The sequence below is a fragment of the Rhea americana genome, unplaced genomic scaffold, assembly GCF_003343005.1.
Source record: "Rhea americana isolate MKP2758 unplaced genomic scaffold, rheAme1 scaffold_104, whole genome shotgun sequence".
Taxonomy (NCBI): domain Eukaryota; kingdom Metazoa; phylum Chordata; class Aves; order Rheiformes; family Rheidae; genus Rhea; species Rhea americana.
The window spans coordinates 1,911,323-1,921,364 of NW_028185084.1; the positions used below are offsets into that span (position 1 = coordinate 1,911,323).

Genomic DNA, 10,042 nt, shown 5'->3' on the forward strand with positions numbered 1-10,042 from the left:
ACTTTCTTTAGGTGACTGGGGTCCCTGATGAACAGATCTTGGTAGCTTTATTTCCTGGGCTGCCTACCTCTGCTGAACTCTTCATACTGCCCTATAAAAACACAACAGAGAGGAGGAAAAGCAGTGAGGCTGATCTGGAGCAAGTAAGGAAAGAAGGATTCATAGAACATTCATTCACATCATATTATTTTCAGATGGGCCCCTAAATCCGTGTAGTGTTGGAAATGACTTGCAACAAACAGGAGGGATCTGCATGCATCTGGGACTGGAGCAGTATAGTTTATGGCATTAAAAAATGATTTTTACAAGGAAAATGGACTTTCCAAGTACCTTACTGAGATGTGCTACAGTCTACCAGCAGTGGTTCTTYCTGGATCAGTGGTGTGTTCTCATTATAGCAGTTATGGCCAAATAAACCTTGAATATACACTCCCTTCACTCCCTGGAGAAATGGTAATAGACACAGGCCAAAGCAGCAAGATAATATACTGAGGTTTACTAAAAATAAATCAGACTCTTCAGCTCATATATCACTAGAACAAGACCTCTTTATTCTGCAGCAGCGAATGGCGTGTGCAAACTATATTTGGAAGTTACAATATCCATCCATTAGATAAATAGGTAATTACAGTGATGAATAGCAACAGTGATATGCAGGCAAGGGAAGAGCTAGGAACAACAGCACTAGTCTGCTGAAGCTTTCATGCTAGAATTACCAAGTGATTAAATCAGCTCTATAAAGGCAGGAGGAGTGAAGTACTGCTGGAAAAGCTGCTTACTTCAAGCTAATATTCTTGTATGCACCATTTTTACTGTGTGAAAGCTATGTGAAGCATCTCAAAGGAGCTACAGGACTAACTCTGCTGTGATCAAACATTAAATAACTGAGGGGACTGCTGAATTCTTTGGAGGCTCTTGTTGCCCCCCTGAGGAACGTCGGTTCCCTTCGAGTAGTTCATCTGTAACAGAAAACTAGCAAAGCTGCCCTTTTAAACCTACATTGCTGAGTGTGTAGAAAAGATGCGTGGTTGTGAAGAGATCTGGAAGGTTACGTGGAGGGATTTTTTTGGAATCTTTTTTTTTGTCCTGTTCAGTGATGTCTATCCAGAACAGATTTCTCTCTAAACAAGCTAACATGACAATGTCTTATATGGGAGTGTTATGCAGGCATCTCAGATCAGGTCTCTGACTCAGCTGATCATGAGGCYTCAATCTATAGGGTTCTAATTTTATCTGACAGTCTACTTGGTTGTACTTCAGCAAGTGTTGGTGGCTTCTGCTTATGAGGTTCATCCTGAAGAGTAAGCCAGCAGGTTCCAGTGAGGCAACCAAATAACACATCATAGCAGGGTKGCTTGGCCATGAGTAACCTGTACTTCAAGACCCCACTTCTAAAGAAGGAGAAATATGGCAAGTGTGACATCAACCTTCAAAACTGAATTGTAGCATCCCTAGCATCCTATTTAAACAGAAGCTGCAAGTCTGAGATTATCTTGAATGAAAGTGAGTAAAAAAGTGTTGTGAGGTTGGATACAGCTCAGTTCCAGCATGATGCCAAGACAGAAGTTCTCAGGGATTTCAAAGGATGTTATGGAGGGTGAAAGTTATTTCTCTTCCAAAAACATTTTGCTAATTTTATTTCTTGATTTTCTTCCCAGGAGAGGCATAATAACATACTCTGTAAGTCTCAGAAGTGCACCTGTCCTTAGGGAGAACTGTGTAGAATAACTCAATTCCATCTAAAGCATATGCACATGTTCTCTCTTCTGCTCTTCCTCAGTCTCTCACCTCCCTTCTTCTCTACTCTCTTCCCCTTYTTCCTGAAACCAATACGAGATGTTAGTCAAAATTCATAGGTTACATGCATCCCTGAATGTTYTTTCAAGCTGGTTCTATTGTATATTTTAACTTGTTTTCTCTCTTATTATTTCATCAGGTTGTTGAAATCCTTTTTAATGCTCTCAACCAGAACTTGGTCCAGTTTGAACTGAAGCCTGGTGTTGAAGTTATTGTGTATGTCACTCAGTTAACATTAGGTGAGTGTGGAGTCAAACATGTGGTGTGGTTCTCTTGAGGCTTCAGACAACTGCAGGAGAACAGGTCTAGGTCAGAGCACTCACACAGCTGATAGATGCTACTGGGATACTTAGGATGGATCATACCAAGACACTGTCTGTGGCAGAAGGAGGAGTTGTGAAAAACAGAATCCTGCAGTGGCATCTTAATGCACTAGTTTSTACAAGTATTGAAAGTACCATTTAAGAGTTCCCTATGGCTTAATTAAGGTGTTGATGTTTTTCAAGTGTTTTAAGAAAATCTTGTGATTGGTATTCTRTTAAGCACTCATCCTGCACCTGTGCAATTCAGTGGGTGTATTCTTACTAACTTTTATGGACATTGAATCATTTCCCTATTCCAAAGGWCTTTGTAATGTTACGACTCTCTGGGAAGCTTTACATGGGCAAAGTACTCATGAAAAGGAGACCTAGGCCTCTTGCAGAAGAATACTTGTCTGAAGAGTGACATCTTTCTACATATGATCACTTATTTAAATTTGAATGCTACCCATCTCTGTTTTCATGCAGAGTAATAAATAGTCCCTTCAAATATCATCAACCCCCTTTCCTTTAGACCACCTTAGTGTGAAGCCAAGCTATTGCTGAGAATTTAGACCACTCTAGTGTGAAGGTCTCATCTATTGCTAAGATACTGATGGCTATAGAGCAGATGCTGGATGTATTTTGCCCTTGATTTTGATGACTGCCTTAGCAGTTATCTGAGAATTGGGATCTCATGAATGTGATATTGCTGATAGCCTCTCTGAGAGATTGCAATTCATATCCTTGGATGGTACATTTCAGTCTCCTTTTTCATAAGACTTTCAGAGATCCAAGAGCTGGGCTAAGCCATGGTTCATGACTTATCCCACAGGTAATGCCTTTGTGTCTTTACTCTCTGACTGTTGCTTGGCGATGAGATTTGGACATTAACAGGAGCAGGCTGGAATGAATTAATCTGCAAAGATCCAAGTGGTTGCAGCTCTGTGGTTCAGGAGCTGGTCTTTTTCTAGTAAGAGACTGCAAAGTGCAAATTTAAGTGACAATGCTCAACTATTCTCACACCCCTCAAGTTGGGGTGCTGGATCTACATTTGTTTCACGATCATTCCTATAGTATTTTGATTCAGATGAAGTAGGAGTCAGTTCTTTTCCAAGAAAGAGTCTGTAGAAATGATGAAAGCAGGATACKGAGAGGAGAAGACTCTTAAGTGGAAAGATTTGGGTGTGGGACCAGAAGTGGTTCTGTCTGAATAGACTTGTTCCCATCCTGTGGGTGATAGAAAAACAACAGGGAATAATAATAATAAAAAATGCACCAAATATTTATGCAGAATGAGAAATACTCAGCTGCTACCTGCAATTGTTTGCACATCATTAGGGACTTTTCACTGGACTCTTGATTCTCAGCACAGTGCTCAGACCGTTGAGCCATAAATGCCTCCCCCAGTGAGCTGTGGGAGTAACTGTACACAAAAAATTTTATAATAGACTTTCTTTAGCCTGCTAAAAATGCCAAGCATAGATGGATCAGCGCTCCAAAATGTTAYAATGTAGTGCATGCTTGGGTCTAGGATTATTTCTTTGAGCTCCTCCCCAGTATGAAAACTGAACTCATTTAAAAAGTCATGGGCATATATCTAATGTCCTGTAGCCTTCTTGTAGGCTTCTCGCAAGATTAGATCTCTGTCACGTGTGAGACAGACTTGACTGTGGAAGATGGGGGACACAGAATTCATGGAAGCTTTGATACAGCTTCTCCAAAGCAGACCAGATGTAACCCACAGTTCCCATGTGTTAAGCCATACTTCATAAATTTATTTTGTGCTCCAGTCCCTTGGAAAGCCTAAGATGGGATAGCCCAGAGTATTAACAGAGGAACAATCAGCCACTCAGTTTAGCATGACTTGCTGGTGCCTTTTCACTAGAAGATGTTAGACTGCACTGGCTTAAAAAGGGAGCTTGGCTTTCAAAGGACAAGGGAATCAATTTGTTTCCTACTGATAGGCCCTGCTGAAAACAACATGCGCCATGCAGTAGTGATAATAAAGCAGACACAGCAGATAGAGAAGTGAGCTCAACACTCTGATACCTGTATGTTCCCGAATAAGTATCTTGCAAATGTAATACTTTCCCTTTCCTTCTGCAGCACCCCTTGTTGATACCAGCACGGGTCACAGCAGTTCGGCAATGCTGATGTTGCTGTCTGTGGTCTTTGTAGGCTTGGCTGTTTTTTTAATCTACAAATTCAAGAGGTAAGTTGAGAAATTTTAAGGGTGGGAGRAGGAGACAATGGGTAGTTCCTAAGAAAGCTAGGTAGAGCAATACCTGGAGTGTAGTCATGAAGTGAGTTATCTTGGTTTAAGGTTTGAATTTTTAAAGACAGTAATAACAATGATACTGACCATTAGGCAGAATGTGAGTTTCTGTCAGTTGAAGAGTTGGCCATTGATAGCCCTAGGTCTGCTTGGATTAACAACCTTGAGATCTGTCACTGGATTTACATTGATTCAGGGTTTTCAGCCATTTCTTACAATTGGAAATGTGTGTCTTGGAAGTCTCTGACCTGGGCTTCTTGACCTGACTGACTTCCAGCAGACCCAGAGGATCAGTGATCTTGCCAAAGGGACAGGGTGCTCTGGGTCTCTCTAGAATCACAACTAGTACATATGAAACATTGCAYTTATTGAAGGTATGCATGTCATGGGCTGAGCTGTATTTGGAAGAGGAGAGACATTTTCATCTTGCAGTRCTGGCAGGCAATGACTTTATAAACAGGGAGTAGAACAGTAATGAATAAACTTTGAGCTTTGCAGTCCAGTGGAATAACATTTTACTCCTGAATTTCAGAGATTCAGGGCACAGAAGAGTGAGGCTGTTTCCTATACATCTTGGTCACCAGAGATCAGAATATCAGCATCTGATGAGCAAATGCTKCCTTTATTTAGAGTGAAAGTTGTGTGATCCTTCCTGTTATGTCAGGAAGCGCTAACAGTGCAAGGAGCTGCTCACGGATGCTGTAGTAGAGCTTATTTCAAGATCACACCTCTCTTGTTCTCAAATATATAAGAAAGGCCATCTCCTGTCYCTCCACAACAAACTCAGTGCTCTGAAAGCTCACCAAAAGCCCGAAAATCATAGAATCATGGAATCAGTAAGGTTGGAAGGGACCTCTGGAGATCATCTAGTCCAACCTCCCTGCTCAGCAGGGTCACCTACAGCATGCTAGACAGGGTTGCATCCAGGCGGCCCTTGAAGATCTCCAGAGAAGGAGACTCCACAACCTCTCTGGGCAGCCTGTTCCAGTGCTCCGTCACTCTCCCAGGGAAGAAATTCCCCCTCACGGTCAGGCGGAACTTGCTGTGGTTCAGTTTCTGCCCATTGCCTCTTGTCCTGTCACACGGGACAGCTGAAAAGAGTTTGTCCCCATTCCCTTGACACCCTCCCTCCAGGTACTTGCACACATTGATAAGATCCCGCCTCAGTCTTCTCTTCCCCAGGCTGAACAGGCCCAGCTCTCACAGCCGTTCCTCCTAGGGCAGATGCTCCAGTCCTCTGATCATCTTCATAGCCCTACACTGGACTCTCTCCAGTAGCTCCATGTCTCTCTTGTACTGGGGAGCCCAGAACTGGACACAGCACTCGAGATGAGGCCTCCCCAGGGCTGAATAGAGGGGCAGGATCACCTCCCTCGACCTGCTGGCAACAGTCTTCCTAACACATCCCTGGATACCATTGGCCTTCTTGGCCACAAGGGCACATTGCTGGCTCATGGTCAACTTGTCATCCACCAGCACTCCCCGGTCCTTCTCTGCAGAGCTGCTCTCCAGAAGGTCAGCCCCCAGCCTGCACTGGTGCCTAGGGTTATTTCTCCCTAGGTGCAGGACTCTGCCCTTGCCCTTGTTGAACTTCAGGAGGTTCCTCTCTGCCCAACTCTCCCGCCTGTCCAGGTTTCTCTGAATGGCAGCACAGCCCTCAGCTGTATCAGCCACTCCTCTCAGCTTGGTATCAAGAGCAAACTTGCTGAGGAGGCACTCCATCCCCTGGACTTGTTTGAAACACAGGCCAGAGGTGGGAACCCTGCGTGCTAACTGAATATTGAGCTACTCAATGMAAACCTAGTCAAAAACCACATGGTAGGATGTCTCCCTATATGCTTTGACCATCTTCCCAAATGTCTTTGTACAGCAGCATCTCATTTGTATCTTCCAAAGTGAATAGCTTAGTCTTGCAGAGGAACAGGTGTGATTATGTTAAGGAGACTCAAAAATGCAAAGGTTTGTGTTAAGCATCAAAATGCTTTTGGGAATCTTGGCTAAGATTTCTCTTTTCCGCTTTGCTTTGACAGGCTGCAGGCCATGTTATGTAGCTACAGCTCATAAAACTGATCCTCATATTCCTTAAGTATCCTGAATCTTAATAGAGTCTTGTGCATAATTTCTCTGCACCCGGTTCTATTCTGCTGCATGCTGAGCTTTCTGTATACCTTACTCAAAACCTGAATATTGAGAGCAGCCATTGGCCTTGTGTTTTGCTCTGGGGCTGGGAAGACCCTGCGTTTTCAAACCTGACCAAAAATGGAATGTATTACAAGCCTGGAAAGTTGAATGGTGGTTAAAGTATGGGTTTTACTTGACTCAGAGCTTGTCAACTTGCTTTCCATTCTTATCTGCTCTGCCTCAGACAGGACAAACCCCATCAAACTAACAAAAGTTAGGACCAAGTCAGAAACSAACAGTGCTCTGGGTAGATTTTTCAGAACAGAAAGCAGCTTATTCAGTTGTGCCCAAAACCTCTGGTCAATGAATCAGAGGTGAGAGCTAGCAACAAATCTTAACTGAAAAAGGAGGTAAAACCAAAAGCTTTCCTCAAGCTCTCAGTGTTCCAGAGCCCATTAGCATCGTGTACTTTTCTGATTAACTGTGATCCTAGCCTGAATACACAACTGCTGCTTACAGGAGAAGGTTGTAGGGAGAGCATGGGCCTGCATGAATTTTTAATTCCACAAATTTATAGAACCGGCGCTTTGCCGGTTGCACACAGACTTGTTGTTTTGAGTCCATCAAGTTGTAGACTCAGCAGGCATGTTAAACATTGTGCTACAAAAGAGATGCTTGTTGAGGAATCCTGCATGGAAAAGGAGGKGGAAAGGTGGGGAAATCACTTGTGAAAAAGTTGTTTCTCTTCTAGGAAGTCTAGTGTATAACGAATCTGTACTGTTTATTTACGTGTGGTGGATAATAGCGAGGGAATGAGACAGTCTGAGTGTATGTGTGAGGGAAATACAACAGGATTTTGTGTGTGTGTGTGCGTGTTCACATGCACACAGGCACAGCTGACTCAGTTCCTTTTCTCCCTGTCAGCAGTACCTGGAGACTCTCTGCCTTAAAACCCTAAAGAGCTTGCACTTTCTGCATTGCTGTCAGAGAGTCTGAGGTGGCTCCTCTGGTTTTCTTTAGAATTTTTGTGGAGAAACCTAAGGAAATTTAGGGGGCAGACAAACGTTCCCCCCTCCAGATATGCAGTATGTGTGAATTGTGAAAGTGATAACATGCAAGTGCTTGTAGTTAATTCTTTCACTGCTGACCAAAATGTGATTCAGGAACAGCCATATAACTACAAAGTAACCATGTAACTACAAAATGTACCTTCTCTTTGTAGTGTTTGTTAGTGATCTAAGGCATGTTTGTGGGTGAGAAAGGGGTAGGAGAAAGGGAGAGGAACATGAAATTTGTTAACTGTTATTAGACATTTCAGATATGTCCTGACTTCTTGTTGGTTAYGAGTAGAATGCCAGATCAAGACAATAGTGCAAGTATTTTTATGCCAAAACATCACTGGAGTAAAATCAGAATAGCTCTCTGGAACTCATAAGGTTTGAGACAATTTCTACTGCTTTCAATCTGTGACATATCCAGCAGGARAAAGGTTAGCATAAAGAGATAGTGTTTTATATAGCTTCTTTTGAAGGCATCTTCTTTCTCTCTGCCTTGTGCTTTAGGTAACCAAACAAATCCTCTGAATTTGCTTCATTTGGGCAGTGTGGAATGCATGGCATAGAGTTCTTTCAAGGATATTAAAAAACAAAATTGGTGACCTTCTTACAGGCCACTGCACACACACAATCTTAGCAACCTCTACTGGGTCAGTGTGGGTCTATCCATAGAAAAAAATCTAGTAATTTTTGTTCTGTTGATAGTAGTGCTCAAATAGATTTTTAATTTTGGGTTCCAGTGCACCACTAATTGTGTAATAGATGTACAGATTTAGTAATTGCAACTGATTGTACTTAGCTGATTTCTCTTGTCTGAGCTGGGTATACAATGTCTCCTGTGTTCTCATTTGAAAGGACCAGAATATTTAGCTTTGCAGTTTGAGGGTCCCTTGGGTACAGRATAGGAGGGCAGTGGCCTGAGACTTGGGGTAGTTTTAAGCTAGTGTTGAAATTAGTGGTAGCTAATGGTGCTCTGAGAGCTGAACATCACTGTGATGCTTTTACCATTCTGAGAGCTGGTATTCTACATCCCTGCAGTTGCTGCATTTCTGGGATCAGTCTCAGTTTAATTGGCATGATTTGTCAATGACATGTCAAAGATTCCCGATTTACAAAATATAACCTCATTTCCTTTTTCTGTGCAGGAAAATCCCATGGATTAATATCTATGCCCAAGTTCAGCATGACAAAGAGCAGGAAATGATTGGCTCTGTCAGCCAAAGTGAAAATGCCCCCAAAATCACCCTAAGTGAGTTCACAGACCCAGAGGAGCTGATGGACAAAGAGCTGGACACGCGAGTGATCGGTGAGGTACAGCCCTCTGCTGGGCTTGTTTCACAGTGTAGGTGAGGATGTTGATCACTGGTGTGTTAGGGGAGACTGTGACTGTGACCCCAGGTACCACTGCTGGGGAGCTCTGAGCCCGGGACACTGAGGTGGGGGAAAACTCAGTTTCTGGAACATGGTARCAGGGAGTTTTTTCCTAGAGCTTTTTAGCCTTTCTCATGGTGTTACGTGTTCAGCATGAAAACCGGGAAGCAGTAAGAGGTATGTAGTCATAAGTAATGGCTGTGACTATCACCTCTGCTTGTTCATGACCCTCTCTCTCCTGAGAAGGGATCCCAAATGCCCYGAACCCTCAGAAGAATTGGCAAAGCCAAGCTTACATGGTTGTTGWGCTACTGTTCCAGGTGAAAATGTCACCTATGGCTTACTGAGTTACTGCTGGTCAGCTGAGCTGTAGTAACTGACTTTTTGCATGCTGTGCGCTTACTGCAAATGCAAAGCAGGATGAGTTGCTTTTAAGCACCTTTTCTGTCTATACACTTACACAAGGACATCGTAAGAAGGATTAAGAAGCAATAGAAAGATAGACCAGATTGTTGAACCCATTGCACTGCACTGACTGTCTTCTCCATTTTCTCCCTCATAGGAAGCATCTCAACAATTGCCAACAGCGAAAGCACAAAGGAAATCCCTAACTGCACTAGTGTTTAATACTGGGAATCCACTTGGTCTACAACATTTCTGACTTTTTATTTGTAATTATTATTGTTATAATTATTATTATTATGAGAAAAGAGTTATATGTCATTATTATCATCTGGGAGGGGATGGGGTGGGTTTTTCTGTTTACCAGGGCTGCATTCATAAATAGCAGGGGTTCTTAGTATTTGGGAAGTACTCATCAAATTAGAAAGAAAAAGCAAAGAATGAGTCAAAAATACAATGAGATTTGAATGCCAGCCTCCCATTAAGTACAGAATGGGAATTAGGTATTCAAATCCAATAGTTAGATATGGTAAATTAGGCAACATGTTGTATGTAAATGACCCCTTTTCTACTCCTTCCAAAGCAAGCCATGAATCAGCTACTTCATCCTGCCAGAGGGCCCAGGCTGGGTTGTTGAACCAGGCTCTGTAACATGCCAACTTCCMAATGACATGTCTCAGCTCTGTGCAGGATCTGGCCTCCTTTAATTGCTTTTAATT

The 10,042-nt window shown here is 42.8% G+C and overlaps 1 protein-coding gene across 1 annotated transcript in view; it reads left to right on the top strand.

The window, feature by feature from the left end:
- The window catches only part of SORCS3 (sortilin related VPS10 domain containing receptor 3), a 304,653-nt gene extending 295,022 nt beyond the window's left edge, over positions 1 to 9,631 (top strand). The window contains exons 24-28 of the mRNA XM_085308282.1: positions 12 to 143; positions 1,937 to 2,036; positions 4,206 to 4,311; positions 8,696 to 8,856; positions 9,484 to 9,631. Coding sequence (XP_085164408.1) covers positions 12 to 143; positions 1,937 to 2,036; positions 4,206 to 4,311; positions 8,696 to 8,856; positions 9,484 to 9,548 — 564 coding nt within the window. The 3' untranslated portion in view covers positions 9,549 to 9,631. The remainder of the gene's footprint in view (positions 1 to 11; positions 144 to 1,936; positions 2,037 to 4,205; positions 4,312 to 8,695; positions 8,857 to 9,483) is intronic.
- The last annotated feature ends 411 nt before the right edge of the window (positions 9,632 to 10,042 follow it).